This window comes from Durio zibethinus, chromosome 19, assembly GCF_047325235.1.
Source record: "Durio zibethinus cultivar Kanyao isolate XHJ-2024 chromosome 19, ASM4732523v1, whole genome shotgun sequence".
In the NCBI taxonomy this organism is placed as follows: Eukaryota; Viridiplantae; Streptophyta; class Magnoliopsida; order Malvales; family Malvaceae; genus Durio; species Durio zibethinus.
The window spans coordinates 1,316,253-1,339,675 of NC_143180.1; the positions used below are offsets into that span (position 1 = coordinate 1,316,253).

Genomic DNA, 23,423 nt, shown 5'->3' on the forward strand with positions numbered 1-23,423 from the left:
AAATGGTGAAAATTTTAAAAATTAAACTTTTAAAATAAAAAATAAATTTCGAGGATAAAATTATTAATAATTACAAATTGATGATTATTTAAGAAATTTTTAAGTGAGAAGATATTTCTAATTTGGTCCAAATAGTAAAATAAATAGATATATTTTCTATAAAAAAATTAAAATAAAAAAATGATTAAACTTTTTTCTTATGACGAAGCCTCTTAAAAAAAAAACAAATGAAATTCTTAAAAACTCTTGAAATGAGAAAATAATTTTAAAAATTATACTAGATTAATGAAAAATTTTAAAAGTTATTTCTAATATTCAACATTAAAATCAAGACCTTAAGATAATCTAAAATAAAATAATACCATCATTTGGATAGATATGTGGGGTGTTATAACTTTTTTCATATAAAATTGAACTTTTGAATCCTGTTCTGATTAATAGATCAAAACTTTTTTTAAAAAAAATTTTTAGCCAAATTTACGAGCTCTTTAAAATAATAAATTTATTAAGTGACCAATCACATCTAAAAAAATCTGATGATGATTTTTTTTATTAAATCTAGTTATAAATTTTTGGATCTATATATTATAACACATAATCTTTTTCCGAAGAGAAAAAATTGAGGCTAAAACAGTTTTTATAATTTCCTGTTTTCCAACACCCCATGCTCATATTTCAGTAGATAATTTGAAATCAGGCTTGAAGGCAGTTGCATAGATATTTTTATTGGGGATTTCCAGAGTGCCACAGATCACATTGACCTTCCTCCTTAAGGTATTGTCGCTTTTGATTCACTGAACTTTACAGTTTTGTTTGATAAAAAAATATTTCACAAGTTGAAGATGAAATGAATATTTATATACTCGGCCAAATTCTAATATAAAATCGATGTACGATTCAAAGGTCTCCTATGGAATAGACACAAAAGGTGTGTGACCAATTTTCCTACCAAAAAGCCTAACCTTTAAATTTTTTTCCCTACTGTTCAAACTGGAAATAGCAAGGCAATATCCAGCAATGGCACGAAAGGGACAACCTGAGCATGACCACATGAAGGAAGGATAGTATGCTTTGTTTAGTTTTAGACTTTTAGTTGATAATAATTCTTTGGAAATTGTATACAAATAGTTAGCAGCCCCACAGAATGTTGGGAACTTTAAGCTATCAAATTGGAATTTTACAGCTTTCCCCGTCCCAAAAGCTTATATGTGCAAGTGACAAAAGCAGCCTAAAAAGCTTCTAAACATACATATATTTAGTAACAGCAAGCAGCAGCAGCATCTCTTTTCCTGATACACTTTCCACTTGTTTTTTTCTCCACCCGTTTCTTTCCATTATAGAGAATGGTTAAAGCCTGTAAAAACAAAGTTCTAGTGCTAGTTTATTAACTGTTTATAAGGAAAGAGTACTTTTTTTTCACCAATTGGACTGGCCTGTGAAAATTTAAAATTTACAAATCTTTTAAAATTTTTTAAATTTACAAATCAAAAGACTCAAATTTTAATATTTTACATCTAAATTTTAAATTTTAACCAATTATATCAATCCTGTTATCTTTGTTTATGACACAAGATTATTATACTCGATTGCAATCAAGATTTGATGCTAAAGTATGCAACAGGATGCACATATAATGTAAGCTTGTTTTACCATAATTTATTGCTTTTCCACAAAAACAAATGTATTTTAGGAATCTATTACCTAAAAATCAAACAATTTTTTATCCTTTGGGAAACAGCTATGATTACACTTGACAGGTTTATGGCCCCATAATCAATTGTTTGTTTAATCCTGCTGTTGGCTGCCCTTCCTTTGTTATGTTTTTTGTCAACCTGATTCATCATAACCAAATGGGTTTCAGCTCCCAAAATTTTCTTTTCTTTTTCCATTTCTTATGAAAGAACTGGCAAAAAGTGATAACCTCATTCAGTGAGCAGGATCTGAGATGTGCTTATTTTTATATTCATTTTTGGGTTTTTTTTTTTCATCTTTTGAGCTGTTCTTTATTCAGATTCCTCAAATAAGTTAAGACTTCGTTTTTCTCAAAAAGAAACCCTGAATTTCACCATCCATGTACATTTTTTGGCTGAAAAATGCAGCTGGAACAAATCATAAGATGGCAAAATAAATTGATGTATACCTTCCCTTGACGAAGGTTTGAACATGCTTGATTCTTTCAAAATATATGTGCTAATTAAGCAACATGAAATAGCAAAATTTTTGCTATCTGGTCAAAAATTGAAATATTGAATATTTCAATTGTAAAAAAAAAAAAAGGAATTGAATTGCTAGCAGAATCTTAATATATATATTATTTATTTATTTATTTTGAAAAAGGAAATATTCGAATTTTATTTTTTGAAATAAAATATTATGCATAAATTACTGAATTAAATGCTGGGATATAATGTTTAATAATTTCTAATTTGTGGTCGTCAGTTTGGAACCTCAAAACCAAAAAAACAAAAAAAAAGCACCAAACTTTTGCTGAAAATTATGAAGCGATCCTCATCATTATTTCTTCCAAGTTTCACGTCATATCATAAAAAAAAAGTTTATTTTTAAAAAACTTTTAATTATCATGAATTTAAATTTTAAATTAATTCATGCATATAATTATTTTTTAAAAAATAATATTTAATAATTTTAAATTTTAATATTTATAATAAAAATATTATCATGATTCTAATTTTTTCTATATAAAAAAATTTTCTATCTTCTATGGTTTTGCGATTACTACTGATTACTTTCAAGTTCAATGCAAGGAAAGAAGTCAGTGGTCAATAAGCTATAACTCCATTGCATCATTTATGAATGTAGACAAATCTAAAGGAAGAAGATAAATTAAGAATTCTTCAACTTTTTTAATTTAATTTGACCATCAAATTCTTTGAAACGAAAAAAGATGACATAATATGATCAAATTTTGCATGCTGTAATTGGCGCTTACCAGTTACCAGCAGCCACAAACTGACCTTTTTTTTTTTAGTTTTTTTAAGAAAAAAAATCTATATATAGAAATTAATAACATTTTTATTAAGAAGATTGTAAAATAAATATATTGAGTTATTATAAATTATTAAAAATAATTCTAGTATATAATATGTGCTTGATTTGAATATTATATGCATAATTTAGATTGAGCATGCATGGTTTTATAATTTTTGTCTAATTACTATCTCCAAAAAATAAAAATAAATTATTAACATGTGGAAATTGGGTTTTGGGATTCTTATTATTTTATAGAAAACAAAACCCAGGGAAAAAATATTTAAAAATGCAAATTAAATGAGCAAAGCTGCTTCTTAGTATTATAAATAAAAAAAATGGGAACATCTCATAAAATAAATTCACATGAAAAACCAAGCCTTCCTTTTTTTGGGGTCTCTCTCCAACCTGTTTGACCCATTAAATAATAATAATAATAATAATAATAATAAAACCCCATGAAAGTAACAAATGAACTTTGCAAGAAAATACCTTCCGTCATTTTCTTTTATTTGACTAAGATAATTGGACTCCAATATGAAACTTTTTTTGAATTGTCACAAGATAAAAGATTATTGTCTCTAGAAGATTAAGATACCATACACTAATATATATGCTACATTAAATAAATAATCCAAGTTGTAATTTGTGTTTTGAATTTATAAATTTTGTGTTTAAAATTTGTCTTCATATACAACAAATGTCCCGTCGCGTGCTATATAAATTATTCAAGTTATATAAAATTTTAGGAAGCATTTTACTTAAAAATTTTTTATAATTATGTAATTATTTTATTACAATAAAAAATCATGTAAGTATTAAATTAGCTATTATTTTATGGTTTAATGTTGAAATTTGTTATTATATTTTTAATTTTAATAATCTTTTGATTATGAAGTAACAAATTTTTATTATTTTTATTAACGGATTTATTTCACGGTGTATATCAATTATGTTAATTTTAATCAAAATTAACAAAATTGAAAGTAAAATAATATAATTAATCCTATTATTCAAGGTGAACAAATATTAAAATTATTTACAATTAAAATAGAAAAAAATAATTTTGTACAGTTAAATAAAAGGACCAATTTAGTCAAAATTAGGTGCCCGTTTTATTAATGCATGTTGACCAATGCAGGCGAGTGCTTTCACTTCCTAGGCGCGTAAAACGATGTTCATTTGTAACACGTGGTGATTTACATGGCGAGTAAACCTGCTTAGCGAGTTTGTTTACATTTGTCTTCCTTTTGCACAGCATGACTTGTTTGGCTGTCCAAATATAATGCTTGTACTTTGAGAATCCAAAAAGGAAAAAAAAGAAAAAAAATAATATTTAAAGCAGTATATAAATAAAAAAAAAAAGTAACCTTATGGCTTTCAAATTTAAAATTTCAAGTTAAAGAGGTTTTCACATAACTATTATTTAAAAGATATAAAGCAAATAAAAAGATAGAAATTAAAAAAAAACTGATTTAAATTTTAATTGAAAAAAAGTTGAAGATTCAAATTTAAATTATAACACGAATTTTTTCATATTTTAAGAAAAATAAAATTGATGGAACATCTTAAAGTGATACTAAATGCCACATGTTGTATGCCACTAATGGACTATTAGTTGTTTTTATTGTTTTGTTTGTTTACGAGTATTGTTTGCTAGTAATATTTATTTGTCAACAAAGTTTTTTTTTTTTAAACATAATATTTAGAATTTTGAAATATTAATTTTAATTATTCTTTCTGTCCCCTTTTTTGTTTATTTTTTTAAAATGTCCCAAATTATGTCTTATTTTTTAAAATATTTAAAACTTTTAATTTTTTATATTTTAAAATTATATTTTATGATTTTTTTACTTTTTGATATTAAAAATTATGAAATTTTAATTTTATAAAAATTTTAAAATTAAATACATTAAAATCAAATTTTTTTTTAAAAAAAATTTCATGAAGATCAATACATAACAAATATTTTAGAATGGATTTAGAGTATATAAATCACGACACTTCATGAATTTGATTTTGTGAAAATTATCATGCAGCTTTGACATTACTTAATCACAATCACAATATCTTAAATTCATAATAAAAATATAAAATTTGTTTTAAATATTTTAATTAAAAAAAGATTTGTATTAATAATTTTAATTTTAGTTAAGATTTTGTTATTATGATTAAATCAAGTGAGGATTTTATAATAATTCTCATGAATCTGAGATGCGGATCAAAACTCATCACAAGATATATTTAAAAAATCTATGATTTAAATTCATAAAAATCATAATTAAATATTTGTATAATAAAATTTTCATTTAAAAAAATTTAAATCTGAAAATAAGTTTTAGATTTCAACTATCTCATACTTTAGTCAAGAACCTTACTATCTTCCATTTGGACCTAAAAAAAAAAAATCTTGAATTATTATTATAGGAAAAAAAAAAACTAAATAGAATCTTAAAAAATATGGCAAGTAAAAAAATGGCGGTTACATTTCATGGATTCATTTTCTTTGGTCCCAAACACAGCCTTTTGATCTTTCTTCTCAAAACGCTGTTAAAACTGAAACTCTCAAATTTCCGTCGTTTCTCTTACTAAAGCTTGATTCTTTCAAAAGTCTTTCATTTCTTTTCTTTTCTGTTTCTCTTGCCAAATGAAGCTGACGGACGGAAACGCCAACTCTTCCGCCGTCGAGCTCGACTATTTTAAATGACGAAACTATCCTGCCCTCTCCTTTTCGCCGTTTGTTTCTTTACCGTTATGTCCTTCCCGCCGTTAATTTATGCCTTGGGTTCCGGCTCAACGCTCACCGTCGCTTATGGCACCGCCACCGTATGCGCCATCGTAGCTTCCGAGCCGACTCAACGCATTATCTGTTACCGCGCCGGCGACAACAATTACTCGTCCGCCGTCGTCTCCATCCTCCCTAACGTTTCCTACTTCACCGTTGCCGGTGGTAATACCAGCGTTTGCGCCCTTCGTTCCGGCGGTTACAGCCTCCTCTGTTGGGATACAAACACCCCATCTTTTCCCGTTAAACGCCTCTATTTTAACGACACCGTTTTGTTAGAATACCTTTCCATCGGCGACGGAAGGATATGCGCATCGTCGAAGAATACGACGACGTCCGTTGTCTGTTGGAGAGCCGACGGAAATAATAGAAATAATAGTGAAGAGTTACCCAACGGTGATTACACAATGGGTAAAATCACATCCGGGTTTGGGTTTTCATGTGGGATTGTATTGAGTCGAAGCAACCGAGTCACTTGTTGGGGAAGTGACCCTCTGGCGAATGAAATAGAAAGGCAATTTGAAAACATGTCAATGTTAAATATTGAAGCTGGATATTCCCATGTTTGTGGAGTTAACTTAGTTGGGGATTTAGTTTGTAAAGGAGATAACTTAAGGGGTCAACTCAATGTTCCTTCAAACAAAGGTTTGAACTTTGCTTCAGGGTTGGCTCTTGGTGAAGGTTTTAGTTGTGGGATTAGGAGATCGAATGGGACAGTTGTTTGTTGGGGTTCCATGACCGAGACAGCAGTTGAAGGAATTGGGTTCGAATCCATAGTTTCAGGCTTAAATTTTACTTGTGGATTAACAACCAAGAATTTATCTATAGTTTGTTGGGGTCCAGGGTGGGCTGGAAGCAATAGGTTAAATTCAAATTCTTCAGTAAATGAGTTACCTTTGGGAGTTGAGATTCTACCAGGGCCTTGTATTCAATCTTCTTGTAATGAGTGTGAATTATTATATCCTCTATCGGGCAGGCTTTGTTTTGGTTCTGGAAACATTTGTAAACCATCACCCTGTTACGCAGCACCACCGCTGTCTCCTCCGTTACCGTCACCTCCACCACCGGAGGTTTCGAGGCGGTCTTCGCCGTCTAGGGAGTTGACGAGAGGGTTACTGGCTTTTGCAATAGTTGGATCAGTTGGATGTTTTATGGGGATTTGTAGTATTGTTTATTGTTTGTGGACTGGGGTTTGTTTTGGTAAAAAGAAAGTACATAATTCAGTTCAGCCAACTATTACTAGAGCTGGCTCTAATGGCGATCCTGGATCAAATAATAGTCCTCCTTCAAGGTCATTGACGATTAGACGCCAGAGTTCAAGAGCAATGAGGCGTCAAAGAAGTGGAACATCTTCAAAACATGCTGACAGAGCTGAGGAATTTAGCTTGGCTGAGCTTGCTGCTGCTACCAATGATTTTTCATTTGAAAACAAGATTGGTGCTGGGAGCTTTGGTGTTGTTTACAGGGGAAAGTTATTGGATGGCCGTGAGGTGGCGATTAAAAGAGGCGAAACAGGTCAAAAAACCAAGAAGTTCCAAGACAAGGAGACTGCATTTGAATCAGAATTGGCATTCTTGTCCAGGCTTCATCATAAGCATTTGGTTACGCTTGTTGGGTATTGTGAAGAGATGGATGAAAGGCTTTTGGTTTATGAATACATGAAGAATGGTGCACTATATGATCATTTACATGATAAGAACAATGTTGAGAAAAGTAGTAGTCTGCTTAATTCCTGGAAAATGAGGATCAAAATTGCTTTGGATGCGGCACGAGGGATTCAGTATCTTCACACTTATGCAGTTCCACCTATAATTCATAGGGATATAAAGTCTTCTAACATATTACTTGATGTGAATTGGACAGCAAGAGTTTCAGATTTTGGACTTTCTCTGATGGGTCCAGAATCTGATCGAGATCACAGGCCAATGAAGGCAGCTGGAACAGTTGGTTACATTGATCCTGAGTACTATGGCTTAAATGTCTTAACAACAAAGAGTGATGTCTATGGTTTTGGAGTTGTAATGCTAGAACTTCTGACAGGGAAGAGGGCTATATTCAAGAATGATGAAAATGGAGGGACCCCAGTGAGCCTGGTGGATTTTGCAGTGCCTGCAATTATGGCTGGTGAATTGGTTAAGGTTTTGGATACAAGGGTTGGACCACCAGAGCTGAACGAAGCTGAAGCAGTGGAGCTAATGGCATATACTGCAATGCATTGTGTGAATTTGGAAGGGAGAGAGAGGCCTATAATTGGTGACATTGTTTCCAACTTGGAAAGGGCAGTGACTGTTTGTGATGGCAGCCATGGCAGCATCTCTAGTGGTGCATTCTCAATTGTTTCAGAGTGAAAATTTCAGCTCTCCAAAAAAAAAAGTATTTTTCTCTTTTCTCATGAATTTTTTTCTATCAATGATTTATCCAGGTATACCATTTTGGAGTGTAAAGATTTTTCATTTTTAGGATTTTTTTTTCCCTTCATGTAACATTGAGCTGTAGTGTAGGATATTGTGAACACTGGCAACAAGGAGAAACGATTACCTGATTTATTCTTGTTGCCCCTTTACCATATTGTTTTACTGACAATTTCTCGATTACTTTACCTCTCTCAGCGTATTTAATCTTCTTTTCTTCTATTAGTTTTGGGGTTGGGTTCAAATTTGACCATTAGGGTTTCATTTCACACTAAGAGGCAAAATGAAAAACAGAACTATTGACTTGGGGGCCAACCTGTCAAAACACGTGGACAGGAACTTAGCCCCTGCCATTTGCTTTGAAACTTACATGCACATTTCATCACGTCTCCGGGGTGTTTCATTCTAGAATTTCAGAGCCCAAAAAAGGGTATGAAGATTTCGTCAAAACCATTCACTGAAATGATCCAACAAACACAATGAACTCAATGAAAAACTGGGTCCATGCTTTCGACACATTTCCCTTTTAAAAATTCGCACGTAGTTGGCACGGTTAGATGAAGGAAATCGACTTTGAATAAGAAAAACAATTTGGGCTTGGTCAATGCATTTAGGCCTTCTGATTATCCTTATCATTAAACACGTGTACGGTCAAGCTTATGAGTTTTTCATTTTTAATATGTTGGCAGTTACTGTACTTGTTTCATTAAATTGTCAAGGAATTGGTGATTCTCTATTTTGCCATTTGTTTCATAGAATTATTGAATTGAAACGGTGCCTCCTAATTAATTTGTAAGCAGTTTGTTGCATGCCAAAGTTAATACCTAAGAATTAAAGTCCAAATTTAATGAAATTAAATGTTTGTGGACTCGGAGAAGGTGAGTCAAGGACCAAAGGAAGGTAGGTGTAGCCAATTGGCCGGTGATTCACCTCTTCCTTTTGGCCATATTGATTCATTTTCTTAGTTAAAATTGGGCAATGATAAATCCAAGATTTATTTTAATTAATTTATAAAATAATTTTTAAAAAAATGATAGAAAAATAGTGTGAAAAGTGTTTGCAAATTCCAGAAAAGTGGGCATGGTGACAAGGGTGAAAACAATATCATATATCTGCACATTGACTTAAATAATTCCTCTGTGATTCATTGTACAAAATCCCATTAAAAAACAATGGATTTTGGTAACAAATTTTTGGATTAGATAAGGGTTTTTTGTTTTTCAAGATACTGAAAATTTTCAGATGCTTCATATTGATTGTGATAAGATTTGGCTTGATCATCACCAACCTCTAAAACCAAATTTACTCTGATTTTTTTTATATATTTTTAATGGACTGAAATTGAAAGACCAAATCACTAGAAAAAGCTAAAGCAAAAAAATAAAGCTTTTTTTTTTTTTTTTCCATGAACATGGAGTTGGTGCCAAGAATTTGGTTCATCAGCCATCACTCAATAATTTTTTTTTTTGCCATAAGTTATATATTTATTGGTGATGAATTCCGGGGGTCAGTTTTTCTATATTAGTGCAAAAGGTGACAAATTTAAAACATTCAAAATTATAAGCAATACAGAATCTTAGAGATTGTAATATCTGCAAAATCTAAAGAGAATCGAATTTATTGAATAAATTGACACAATTGTCTGAAATTGGACATTGTGTTAGACCCTTGAAATTGGGGCAAGAAAAGGTGAAAAGGGCAACGCAGGAGAGACCAAGTCAAATATGAGGTGATGGCAGCCCAAATCACATTTGTATTTGCAAGTTTGAAGTTTATGCATGAGGTCAAGCCCGATTGATGCTTTCAAAGAATTTCGTTCAAATCCTATTTGTCCATTTAAACTCATTATTATTTAAAATATTCTTTTTGTATTTATATTTTAAAATTAAAATAAAATAAAAAATATTTGAACTTGAAGATCTCCGCCTAATATCCAACTCAAGTCAATTTGAATCATAAGTATGTCTATTGTAAAGTTTATTAAATAATATGAAAAAATTATATGTGAATTTATTATAATCGTATTTCATATTTTAATCATATCAATATAATTAAGACATAACATTATTCGTGTCAAACAGTAATGACACATTTAAAATACAATATTATTCATATAAGCATATATAACATACAAATTATAAAAATTATTTTAATTTATTTTTTAAATAAATTAATAATCATATTTATTGTATTATTTTAGTGTTTAAATAAATTATAAATATTTAACTTTTAAATAATTTTTTGTTTAAATACTAATTTAAGTGATTTTTTGTTTAATAAATAAATAAATTGTATTATTTGTATTTAATCGTATTAATCAAATCATATCGTGTCGTATTACTTAGATTGTATTACACAAATTAATTTTAAACGGATTATTTATGTTGTGTCTCATATAACATGTATAATAAATATATTATTTTCGTATTTAAATTATTTATATTTATTTATGTCTAAGATTATTCGTTTCCCATTTAAAATTGCATCTTACACAAATTATTAGATCTAGTCCAGCTTCAACAGCCAGGGAAGAGAAACCATCCAATTTCCTGGAAAGGCTCCCAGAGCCAGAGCCGAACATGAGTTTAAGCCCAATAGTGAATAGCCATCCTAGTATAATTAGTGAATATTACAAATGCATTTCTACGTCAGCTAGCAGTAAAGATAATGTAGCTTCACTCCAGCAACAATTTGAGACAATTGTTATAGCTGCCAGGACAGACTCTATCGATGTTTATAGGCAAACTTTTTATTACATTAATGAGCTTGAATATATGCTCGACTCGTAAAAGGCTGTACCAAAAATGAATACAAGTAATAATAGCAGATAATTATATATATCAGGCTTGCTAATTACGTCGCTAATGTAAGATTCTTTGTTTACAAGTATGGCTAATTACACGCAGCATTGGTAGCAGAAACACAAAAAACTGCAGAGCAGCTGTTATTTTATGGTACATATAAGACAGCAAACATGTGATAAGATAACTTCACACGAGCTCACAAAATACCATCGAACAATTTGAATGTGGATATGGAACTGGAACTCGCCTTCAGGGACTATGGAGCAACGAATTCAAAGCGCATAAGGAGCTTTACAGAATTGTACTTGTCACCCTCGCGGCTGTTGAGGGGAACCGATCGAATCCCACTTCTTAGTTCTGAAAGTGGTAGGCATGTTTGGCCTCCGTAGTCATCCTTTCAGACATGTCGTATTTGTGCACTTTGATTCCAACTAGAGCCAGTTCAGGGACATTTAGAGGGAACTCAAACTCATCGTTCCAAGAAGGCAACCATTTGTCTTCTAAAGTCTTTGTTTTCTTCATCATGGAATCTGCTGGCACACCAGCAATCCCAACCTGGAAACACAGTAATCAAATTTCAGGCATTAATCTAGTTTGCATTGAAATGATATCACCGCATTTCAACTTATCCTTGCATAAAAGTCTGGAGGTGAATTCGCATCGAAATGTGTGTGATGAAAATCATGATACCATCCTTCCCCCATATACGCAGTTACCTTTCCAAAAGAAGAACAATAAATCATAATTATTAGTTGAGATACTAAAAAAATGGGAAAAAGAGTATCAAATCAGCACTGCAGGAAAATGATAAGAAAAAAAAAAAAATCAAATCCCATGGCAATCAAACACTCACTTTCAAAGTTGCTTTCACTAGTAACTTGAGTGTGGGATCAAAGACTTCATTAGAGTTCAATAGGAAATCAGGTTTTTTCACATAACCACATGCCCCATTGGCTTTGAACATTCCATGCATCAACCATAAAGATCTTCCATGACCATATCATACACCAACAAGAAAATATAAGAATCTTAGCCAAAATCAACTAAAGAAAGCAGTAATCCAATCCATTAGGCTATCATCTTTTACATTATGAAGGAACAAAGACAAGGCCTAGGCCCTGAAGCAGATTTCCTATCTTAATGTTGGATCAAACATGAAGCCTACAATCAGTCTAGGAAAAGGAATGCTATTCAATTAAATTCTCAGTATCCACAGAACAAAATTTGAATCAATAGTTTTGATTACCAAAAGGACAAGCCCAAGTTGCCATTTTGTCAATTGACTACCAGTCTGGCATTCAGGTTTATAATAAAACTAAGTAGGATGCATGGTTTAGTTGAAATTATAGGTGCCATTCCTGCTTATTTGCCACGAGGATCACAAATGGATATGCAATGCACGAATAGCCCTCTCTCTGTGAAATTATAGGTTAGGATACTTTTTGAAACTTTCATCTCTATATCTTTGAGACTTCTACCTTTATTACTTACTATTTCATACAAATGTCAGAAAAATAAATAATAAAAAGAAATCAATATCTAGTATAGAACTGAATTTTGAGAAAATATAGCTAAAGGGAGGGAAAAAAACAAAGAAGGAATAAAGAGACAGAGGAGGGGGGTTGTAAACCTGCATATTAAATGCTACCATTTGAGCTCCATGCATCCATCCAATAAATGGGTTGTAATTGGAAGAGTCAACGCGCATACCCTTGGGATACAACCTAAGAATATTTCGCTGCGTAAATCTGTAGCAGTAATTTTGCAATTTAATAATCAGAATATACAATCAAAAGCATGTCCCATAATGTACATTTCAGGTAAGCATACTATTGTAGCGAAACACAATGTCAATACTAGCAGATTAATGACACATGAAACATAGGATTGAACAATAATCAAAACTTTTGAATAAGCATGATCACTTACATCATGATACAGAAATACTAAATGACTACTTCTATCAAATCAGCCAACCGCTGATAGTCCCTCAACTAAATGTAAAACGTTCACACCAGCCAGATCACTCATAACATGTATGGTGCACTACTTTTTACATCATCTTAAAGTGGATTCATCTAAGCAATGAGAAAGCGCAAGCTCAAGAAGCCAGGACAGATATGTACTTGTCGTACAAATATCACCAAATAAGGCAAATGCTGACAAAAGAGAAAAAGAAACTAGCAGCTGTATCTGGTAACTAAAGATGATCTCACTTAAATGAAATTTACCAAATCTTTTACTAAAAACCTGACGATTTGTTTTCCATGAGTTTCTGCAGCCTTTGCAAGTTGTTGCTCACTCGTGCTAAGACGTCTCACTTTATCAGGATCCACCCTTAGACACTCATCTAATCCACCCTTTGGTTTCCCAGCCTGAATAGCAATTAAATGTTTATATTCTGGTGATAGTGTTTGCTGTGGCTTATCTCCATCATTAAGATCTGCCTCATCTTCTTCATCCAAGTTATTCTGTCATAAGGGAGTTAACAATAAGTGAAATGTAGATTTTACAGAAACAGCTAGTAAAAACAATTTGTAGTTAATCACACTCAGCATCACCAGACACCTTGTAATCGGCTACATGACTACCTTTAAGGTCTGGAACCTCTTTTCCCCAAGGTTCTTCATCAGTGGCCTTACCCCTCTCCGAGTCATTCTCTTTATCCTTAACTTCTTTAGCCTCAAGGTATTCCTTTGGTGGCTTGGTAGATATAGATTATGCGTTTCTTCAATGATTCTGGAGAAGGGAATTCTTTTAAGCATTCTGAAACAGGAGAAAACAGGATGTCTCCAAATGTTTGAGTGACTATCTATAAATTAGCCACAGAAGCGTAAATTATGGCAATATCAGATGTTTCAATTCCGATCAAAAGCACCAATACTCACCTCAGCAACTTTAGCCTGAAGATCTGGGATAAGATGGTCTTCTAGAGTTATAACAACTGGGTATTCTGAGGCAACAAAAGCATACTCCTTAATAGACCTCAAACATTTGATGAGTTCCACAGGAGTAGTCAGAGTCCTACATGAAGAAATTATTCATTATTCTCTCAGAAGCAGAATGACTGTCTAGGGACAGACTTTTATTTTAAAACTTAAAGAGATCAGCTACTGTAGGGTGAGGTTCGTAGTAATGGAATCAGTTGTATCTCAAGCAGGTAACAAATACTCAAAGTTATAGCTTTAATGCAGAGTCATGTTTTTTCTTCAGCTTTTTCCTCAAACAAAGGCAACTACATGCTTTTGCACAAGAAGCCCGTTACATAAACAAGCAACCATCTTTTTCGAGCTAAGGAGGTGGAAAAATAAATTAATAAAGCCATGTCATGTTACAATGCAATATTTTTTCTCCTTTCATTTTTTCCTTTTGGTGGCAAGGACATGTATATATGTTCAAGATACCAGCAGAACTGAACAAGCAGATTGTTGTAACAAAAGTATGACATTTTTAGTAAATCATTTAGCAAAATGAAAGTTCCATTAATGTTAAAGACGTAGAATGGGAACAATTTGCATTTCAAGAACATACCTTCCATGAAGAACATCCACATTATCTTTTGTTGAATTTGGCCATATATCCAATTCTATCACTCTCACACCTCTCTTAAGTGCACTTATGATTGGAACATCGCTGCAGTCACTACTTAGTTGATTCCAAGTAAGATAGGAATTGTGACCAGTATACATGAAATAATGAGACAAAGGAGCACTCATATCATGGTGCACCTGAAACCAAAGAACATGACATAAAAAACAGTAGCACAAAGTGTAGAAAATGGTATAATCTGCTTTGGCAATCAAGCTACAAAAGCTCAGATATGAAACTAGAATAGCACATGAGTGAACAACAAAAGCAAAATAAAAGCCTGTAAATGTAATGGCATATTTTAGCTAGAAATCAAATAGGCGAACATCTCATGCTCCTTAGAAAGCATTTTCACACGAATCAACATCATCAAAGTACCATCCTCAAAGCTATGAAAGCAACAAAACAATCCAGTCAGTACACATTACTTTCTGTGCTGAAAATAAGTAGTTAGTTTCATTTAAATCCCATACAATCCAAGGTACCAAATTTTCCTACTAAAAAGAGAAGGGAAAGAAGAACAGCAGCCATTTTTTATGAAAATGCAAATATGGAATCAAACTCAAAGATATATTAAAAAATTCCGCTTTTCTCTCAAATTTCCCCAGCAACCAAACAAAAACATAAATCATCTAATTTGGAACTAATCCATTCAATCCCAATAAAGGAACCTAAAAAGGAGAAAGCCAATCCTAAGAGAGAGAGAATTTATTACCCCAAGAGAAGCAAGAGGAGAATTAATATCACCAAAAAGGTACTTAAAAAAAGCTTCAAGATTTAAACCCTTCCTATGAAAATGCTTAACACTATCAATAATCTTCTGAGAATCTTCTCTGGTAGCCTTATTTTCTTTTTGGACCTCAATAAAGAACCTCTGTAGTTCATCAACGCTCATGATCCCATTCTCAGAGTATTGTTCAAACACCTTCTTGATCTCCTCTGGTGCCTCTGAAACTGCCAGCCTAAACCTCCTCGCAGAAACAAACCCTGTAAGTTTGTTTGGACATTGGGTTTTTCCTACAAGTTCAAATTATCAGAAAAAAAAAAAGAAAAGGGAAGACAATCTGCAAATCTGCACTGTCTGAAATTTTAAGTTTTTAACTTGCTTAGACCGTTGTTTCAGCTTCTCGATGATGGTGATGTTATGTTATCTTTTCAGTTTCGTTTCCAGAAAAGTTGGGTGGGACGGTTTGTACGCTTTGTGGGACCCATCACCCAAATGCGAAATGTGAGTCCCATTGAATCCTATACGCTAAAAGATGTTTTAGGACTGGTTGACTTGGATTTATAAATGTTGCTTATTTTTATTTTTTTAGTATTGGTTATATTTTTGTTATTCATATTTGTAATCATGATATAATTTTAGAATTATAATTTTAATGGATTGTTATTAATTAAGCTTTAAATTATAATATTTTTGATGTTAAATAAGAGTGAAATTTTTTTTTATTTAAAAAATAACAATAATTGGTATCAAGACTCTTTTCTTAAGAGATTTGTGTGTGAATTTGACGCGTCATGAAAGTTGAAGCTAGTCTCTTTATAATTGCTTTGACGATGTTCGACGGAGATAACTATCAAATTTGGACAATACTTATAGAGACATACTTGGAAGCTTTGAATATTTGGGAAGCAGTGGTAGAAAACTATAAATTCTTTCACTTCCGAACAATCTCACCATGGCACGGATAAAAGCGTAAAAAGAAAAGAAGACAAAGAAATCAAAGGCAAAATTTTGCTTGTTTGCTGCAGTCTCATCCACCATCTTCACTCGTATCATGTCCCTAAAGTCAACAAAAGAGATATGAGATTATCTCAAGAACGAATATGAAAGAGATAAAAGAATTAAAGGGATGCAAGTTCTAAACTTGATTAAAGAATTTGAACTTCAAAGAATGAAAAATTTTGAGATGATTAAAGATTACTCCGACAGACTTCTTAGTATAGCAAACAAAATGAGGCTTATTGGATCTGAATTTATTGACTAAAAAATTGTAAAAAAAATTCTTGTTACAGTACCTGAAAGATATGAAGCAACCATCACTACCTTGGAGAATAGCAAGGATTTGTTAAAAATTTTCTTAGTAAAATTGCTTAACGCTTTGCAAGCATAAGAACTAAGAAGACTGATGAGAGAGGACACAACAACTGAAGGAGCTTTGGCAGCCAAAAGAAAAAGAAGGATTTTGAAAGAAATGGGACAAGTACAACATCAACCAATGTAAAAGAAAAGAATAAAAATGAGAAGAAATCCTATCCACCTTGCCAACACTACGAAAAGAATGGTCATTTTCCATTTAGATGCTGAAAAAAACCTGATGCTAAGTGCATTAAATGTAATCAAATAGGGCATGAAGCTGTTATTTGCAAAAACAAAAATCAACAACATGGTGAAGATGCAAAGATTGCTGATCAAGAGGAGGATGATCACTTGTTCATTGTTACATATTTCTCTGATGTCAAATCAAGTGAGAATTGGTTTATAGACAGTGGTTATACTAACCACATGACACATGACAAAGATCTATTTAGGTAACTAAGCAACGTAAACTCATTAAAGGTTCGAATTGGTAATGGCAAGTACATAACTGTGAAAGAAAAAAAAATAGTTGCAATTTCAACCTATTTAGGTACAAAGTTCATTTTTGATGTGTTGTATGTCCCTAAAATTGATCAAAACTTGTTAAGTGTTGGACAACTAATTGAAAAGTGTTATAAAGTTATGTTTGAAGACAAAAGTTGCTTGATTAAAGATGTAGTTGGCCAAGATATTTTCAAAGTAAAAATGAAAGGGAAAAGCTTTACTCTAAATCTATTGGATGAGGAGTAAACTGCTTTCGCAATCAAAGAAAATATCATTGAAGTATGGCACAAGAGTCTCGAGCATTATCATTATTAAGGGCTGCTACAGATGAAATCCAAAAAAATGGCAAATGATTTTTCAGAACTTGATGATCATATTCCAAACTGTAAAGCATTTCAGTTTGGAAAGCAAAGTACGAAACCATTTCCCAAGGCAACATGGAAAACATCAAAGAAGTTACAATTAATTTATATTGACATTGCAGGCCCACAAAGAACGCCTTCTTTGAAAAGTAGTCTTTATTATGTTGTATTCATTGATGGTTTCACTCGTATATGTTGGATTTTCTTTTTGAAGCATAAGTTAGAAGTGGCTCAAGTCTTTTAGAACTTTAAAGCCAGAGTTGAGAATGAGAATGGCTGTATAATTCAAACTCTTAGATCAAACAATGGTTAGGAGTACATCTCTGAAGCATTCAATAGTTTTTGTGAGGAGGCAAGCATCCAACATCAATTAACTACTCCATACACTCCACAACAAAATGGAGTAAGTGAGAGATTGTTAGCTTTATAGGTTGTAAACACCCCATTTTGTTCGGGCTCATTTATCAATTAAAACCAATCCAAGCTCGATTGTAAAATTTTTTATTCATTTTTGTTGCAGATTTTTATTTCATATTTATCATTTTTTAATTTTTATCTTATGGTCTACTTATTATTTTTTTTTTATCTTCATTATCTGATTATTTAAAAAAAAAAGATTGAGATTAGGCTTGATGATGATCAAAAAGCATAATTAGATGCTAATTTTTAGCATTAGATGACTAATTGAAATTGAACTAAAACTCTATCAGCATGGTTTTATAAATAATTGTGATTCATAGTTTGAAAGGGGAAGAGAAAAAAACTAGTCGACAGAAGCTGCTCTGGTGCACGCACGAAGGCAGAATAGACGCATAGCAAAGCGGACGGCCAAGAAAGAGGAGTGGTAAAGGGAGTTTAGCCCATAGAAAAAAATTCTTTTATTCTTCAGCCTTAAATTGTTGTTATTCCTTCCCCGAGCAAACCTTCTCTGAGCCAACCGCCCTATCCATCTTAGTTCGATTAGGAAGTCCACACGCAACGAGAGCGAAGTCATGCGAACTCAGAAGCAGCAGTAGCATTTGTTCTGTTTTCGGCTGGCCTATCTTTCTGATCGCGGTATACTTGAAATCAATCTTTGCCTATCCTACAGAAAATGAATCGAAGTTGCTCGTGCGCACTTCTTTATAGTGCTGTTCTCTACTGCATCTTATCCAAGACTGAATACTTCGTCTCTTGTTGCTACTTCGATGACAATGGCTTAACCCTTTTTACCACCAGTACCTCTAACTCCAAAATTCAAGACCATAGTTCACTGCCTCGACTGAAATCGATAATCCCTAAAGGCCAGCGCAATCCCATACCACCACTTCTGTCACAACACAGCAGAAAACAACCAATCAATACCCAACATAGCCTCACACAGTCCTACAATGCTGGGCAAAGCTAGAACCCAGGTGCAAAAGGTCGAAAGCTTCAATCAATAATTAAGAACAGGAAGCGAAAGAAGCACTTCTTTATTTTGAGTAATTCTGGCAAACCAATATATTTTAGATATAGTGATAAACACAAGCGAGCTAGTTTTTCAGCAACACTTCAAGCCATTATTTCCTTCGTGGAGAATGGGGGAGATCGTTTCAAATTAGTGAGGGTAGGGAAACACTAGGTAGTTTTTCTTATGAAGGGACCAATTTATTTAGTTTGCATTAGTTGCAACAGGGGCCGCGACGTTGCGTGGATGGTTATCATGCTGGACGCTATTGCTAGCGATGTTGGTTTTTGGGATTACGTTGCCTTTTCTTTTTGTTTGAATTACCTTCTTGGTTCTTGAATCTGCTTCTTTGTCTTTTTGTTTTTCTCCTATCGAATGCATGGGATGGAGACTTTTCAACGGGGCTGACACATTTCAGGAATCTAAAATTACAGGAATCAGTTCGTGACTTTTTTTTTTTTCACTTATTAGTGCAGTGCATTACCAGTGCCAAGATTTCAATACTAGTGTTCAGCAATGATTGAGTGGATCTTGTTTGCTTAAAGTTCTTTCCAAAAAAATATTTTTTTAAAAAAATTGAAAGTATCAATTTTTCTTGAAAATAAACTTTTTAAAAAATATTTTTGAGAAAAAGTTGAAAGTATAAATTTTTTTTGAAAATAAGCTTTCTAAAAAAATATTTTTAAGAAAAAGTTGAAAGTATCAATTTTAGTATCAATTTTTCTTACAAATAAATTTTCAAAAAATATATTTTTAGGGAAAAGTTGAAAGTATCAATTTTCCTTAAAAATAAGTTTTCAAAAATGAATTTTTGAGAAAAAGTTGAAAGTATCAATTTTCCTCGAAATTAAAGTTTCAAAAAAAATATTTTTGAGAAAAAGTTGAAAGTATCAATTTTTTTTACACAAAAGCAATCATTTTCTTTTTCCTTTTTATTTCCTTAAATTTTTTTAATGTTAAATAATCCAACGATGGAGCCTCTGCAAGTGAAACAGTAGTTTTCTTGCATACTCTTGAGGTGAAGAGATTTTTTTTTTTTTGCTAAAAGTATTAGAGTCAATTGAGAATAATTTTTAATAATTAATTACTTAGTAAATTTTTAAGGGTTATTGGATAACACAAAATTAAGCTAGTACCGTCTTTTGATGGGCGTTGTAAAGGTGCTATAACCTTCCTCACACGTAACCGAACTTCCAAACCCTGTTCTGGTTAATAGACCCGAACTACTCTTTTAGGGCCTTTAAACTTTGGTGTTTCTTGAAATGATAGATTCTTTAGGTGGCCAATCGCACCTAGATAAAAAAGATTGGTGGTGACTCCTTCAAGTCATGTCTAACGATAGATCTCTGGATCTAAACGTTATGACATAGGTGAGATGGTGATCCAAGAAGGAGGTGAATTGGATTTCTTTAAATTCTTCTCAAACAATGATTTCAATATAGTTGAATAAAAATTAAAACAATAAACATTTTTGATGAAAATATAATGCAAACAATAACAATTAATGAACCTAAAATCAAATATAAGCAACAATAAATTGTAAAGAGGTAGGGATAAAAAAATTAAACACAATGATTTATATAGGTTCTGTCTTTCTGCACAAGGCACCTACGTCTTCTTTTCTTGGTTGTCCACACCAAGGTTTTAATTCACTATTCTTGAATTGAAAATACAACATATCTTTTTCTTTCTAAGACTTAAGATAGAAACCTTAATCCTTTATAGTATTTTACCTAATCTCACTACAAAGCTCTCAAGATGATACCTCACATCTTGTTCTCTTTCACCCTATATATCAAAGGTAATTTTGCAAACAATAGAACAACCTCTCTAAGGCTAAGTGTTTGCTAAGTTTAAGTATAAGAAAATGATGAATGAACAATAAATAAAAATTAGATACAATAAATACAAAGATGCAGACTTTGAAACTATAAAAACTCTTAATTTTTTTAGGAAGAATAAAAATATAGCTTGTTGGCTCTTGCTTTCTTGATTCATCAATCTTCTTGGTGTGTTGAAGTACCCAATTTATAGAAAAATTGAAGAAGTAGCCGTTGGAGAAACTTGGAAAGTGAAAGTAGCTGTTGAATGCATGAAAAAAAAATCGTTGGTGTGATTCCGCCCAGACCTGATTGATTCCTTGAGGGGATTGATTGGTTCAAGTTTTATGCCATTTTATGCTTAAAAAAACACGACCCAATCGATCTCTTCCGTAAGGAGATCGATCCTGTCAATGGCTGGGTGGTTACCTCATGTTTTGTTTTACACTCTCTATTCACTAATTTGATCATATCTTGAGTTATATAAATTCAAATCACAAACCGTTTGAAGATTTAGAAACTAGACTTAAAAGGCTTTTATCCATATAAAATTCATCACCTAATTCATTGAGTAAAAATTATAGTGAATTTTCAAAATTACCTATTATGTAATTTTTTTAACAATTGCAGAGTGTCTAGTAAACATTTAAAATCTTTTCTTAAAAAATTTGGATTTTGATTTTGTTTGATTCAGTAGAAAGTAGACTCAAAGAGCTTCCCAAACAATGATTTCAATATAATTGAATGAAAATTAAAACCATAAGCACTTTTGATGAAAATATAATGCAAACAATAACAATTAATGAACCTAAAATCAAATATAAGCAAAAATAAATTGTAAAGAGATAGGGATAGAGAAATCAAACACAATGATTTATAGAGGTTCGATCCTTCTTCACAAGGCACCTATGTCATCTTTCTTGGTTGTCCACACCAAGGCTTTAATCCATTATTCTTGAATTGAAAATATAACTTATCTTTTTTTTTTCTAAGGCTTAAGATAGAAACCTCTACCCTGAGTAGTATTTTACTCAATCTCTCTACAAAGCTCTCAAGAGGAAACCTCAGCTCTTGTTCTCTTCCATCATTGTATATTAAAGGTAATTTTACAAACAATAGAACAACCTCTCTAAGGCTAAGTGTTTGCTAAGTTTAAGTATAAGAAAATGATGAATGAATAACAAGTAAAAATAGGATACAATAAATACAAAGATGTGGACTTTGAAGCTCTAAAAACTATTTATTTTTTTTTAGAGAATAAAAATATAGCTTATTGGCTCTTGCTCTCTTGATTCATCAATCCTCTTGGTGTGTTAGAGTGCCCAATTTATAAAGAAATTGAAGAAGTAGCCATTGGAAAAGCTTGGGATGTGAAAGTAGCCGTTGAATGCATGAAAAAAATAGTCGTTGGTGTGATTCTACCCAGACTCGATCGATCCCATCCTTGAGGGAATCGATTGGTTCAAGTTTTATGCCATTTCATGCTTAAAAAAATATGACCCGATTGATCTCTTCCATGAGGGGATCGATCCTGTCAATGACTGGGTGATTGTCTCTTATTTTATTTTGCAATATATTCACTAATTTGATCATATCTTGAATTATATAAATTCAAATCACAAATCGTTTGAAGATTTAGAAACTAGACTTAAAGGGCTTTCTATCCATAAAATTCATCACCTAATTCATTGAGTACGAATTATGGTGAATTTTTAAAGTTACCTTTTGTGCAATTTTCCTGACAACTGCAGAGTGTCTAGTAAAAATTTAAAATTTTTTCTTAAAAAATTTGGATTTTGGTTTTGTTTGATCCATTAGAAAGTAGACTCAAAGAGTTTTTCAACCATATAAAATTTAAATATTAAAACTTTGTGAATTAATACAGAAAAATAAAATAAATTCAATGTTGGAAAACTTTGTTCTTGTAAATAGCTTTCTTAAGTTAATTTTTTTTCTCAAAACCAATATTATCAAAATTGTATTAAGTCCAAAATAAATAAATTTACTTTAAAAACAATAATTGGACTTTCATTTAAGCTCAAATAAATAATCTTTAAAGATATATTTGGTTTGAGAAATATAAAACCAAGAAAGGATTGTTTAAACTTTGAAAATCATATTATTTATTTAGTACCAAAATATAAAACTTAAGAACATGTACTAAATAAATCTTTTTCAAAATTTTGATCAAGTTTATTTATCTTTAATGTTTTTTCATTTCAAAATAAAAATCAATTCAAGGCTAACAGAGACAGAATATATTCATATTGGAGATGACATGATGTATGCTATATAAGAAGAACCTACCAAAGCAATTTTTGGCTGAAGAAGGAAACACTATTTTTTTTTTTTTGTAAAATAGGCTTCCCACAAGAGCAATGAAGGATTAAACACACTTTGAGGCATGGTATGGTTACAAACCATCTCTAAATTTCCTTAAAATATTTGGATGTTTGTGCTTCACTTATATTTCACAGATCAAGAAAGATAAACTAGATAAAAGAACACTTTTAGGCATCTTCATGGCTACAGCTCGGTTGTAAAAACTTGTAAAGTTTTCCAACCACAAACTAAAAATATTATTATAAGTAGGGATGCACACTTTATAAAAGATGAAGAGTGGAACTGGGATGATGCAAAGAAGATGGATCC

At 31.8% G+C, this 23,423-nt stretch overlaps 1 protein-coding gene and 1 pseudogene across 2 annotated transcripts; one reads left to right on the forward strand and one right to left on the reverse strand.

Annotated features, from left to right (window-relative positions):
* The first annotated feature begins 5,523 nt into the window (after positions 1 to 5,523).
* On the forward strand, positions 5,524 to 8,372 carry LOC111310119 (putative serine/threonine-protein kinase-like protein CCR3). The gene has a single exon (XM_022909265.2). The coding sequence runs from the start codon at positions 5,692 to 5,694 to the stop codon at positions 8,119 to 8,121; it is 2,430 nt and encodes an 809-aa protein (XP_022765000.2). The 5' UTR covers positions 5,524 to 5,691; the 3' UTR covers positions 8,122 to 8,372.
* Positions 8,373 to 11,005: 2,633 nt separating this feature from the next.
* LOC111309739 (phosphoinositide phospholipase C 2-like) lies at positions 11,006 to 15,755 on the reverse strand (annotated as a pseudogene). Its single transcript, XR_016330245.1, has 9 exons — positions 15,292 to 15,755; positions 14,520 to 14,716; positions 13,877 to 14,012; positions 13,557 to 13,800; positions 13,239 to 13,459; positions 12,618 to 12,736; positions 11,842 to 11,984; positions 11,603 to 11,704; positions 11,006 to 11,543 (listed from the first exon to the last, which is right to left on the reverse strand). The product of XR_016330245.1 is annotated as a phosphoinositide phospholipase C 2-like (transcript).
* Positions 15,756 to 23,423: the final 7,668 nt, after the last annotated feature.